We start from the raw sequence: 219 nt of genomic DNA on the forward strand, positions 1-219 counted from the left end.
GCCGGCTCGTCCAGCAGCACAGCCCGCTCGGAGCGGGAGCGCGTCAGGAGGCCCACGTTGCGCAGCAGCAGCAGGACGGGCGCGTAGAGCAGGTTGGCGAGGCCCATGCCGAGGCTGAGCTGCTCAAAGCCGAGCGAGTGCACGATGTGGCCCGCCACGATGGGCCCGAGCGCGTAGGCCACGGAGTAGGAGATGTCGGCGATGGCGTAGCCGCCGGCC

The 219-nt window shown here is 71.7% G+C and overlaps 1 protein-coding gene across 1 annotated transcript in view; it reads right to left on the reverse strand.

Moving 5' to 3' along the window:
* The window catches only part of SLC18A3 (solute carrier family 18 member A3), a 1910-nt gene that overhangs the window by 554 nt on the left and 1137 nt on the right, over positions 1-219 (reverse strand). Inside the window, 1 exon segment of the mRNA XM_027767251.1 lies at positions 1-219. This exon segment is cut by the window's left edge and continues 554 nt beyond it; it is cut by the window's right edge and continues 30 nt beyond it. Coding sequence (XP_027623052.1) covers positions 1-219 — 219 coding nt within the window.

The sequence above is a fragment of the Tupaia chinensis genome, unplaced genomic scaffold, assembly GCF_000334495.1.
Source record: "Tupaia chinensis unplaced genomic scaffold, TupChi_1.0 Scaffold144071_2, whole genome shotgun sequence".
NCBI lineage: Eukaryota > Metazoa > Chordata > Mammalia > Scandentia > Tupaiidae > Tupaia > Tupaia belangeri.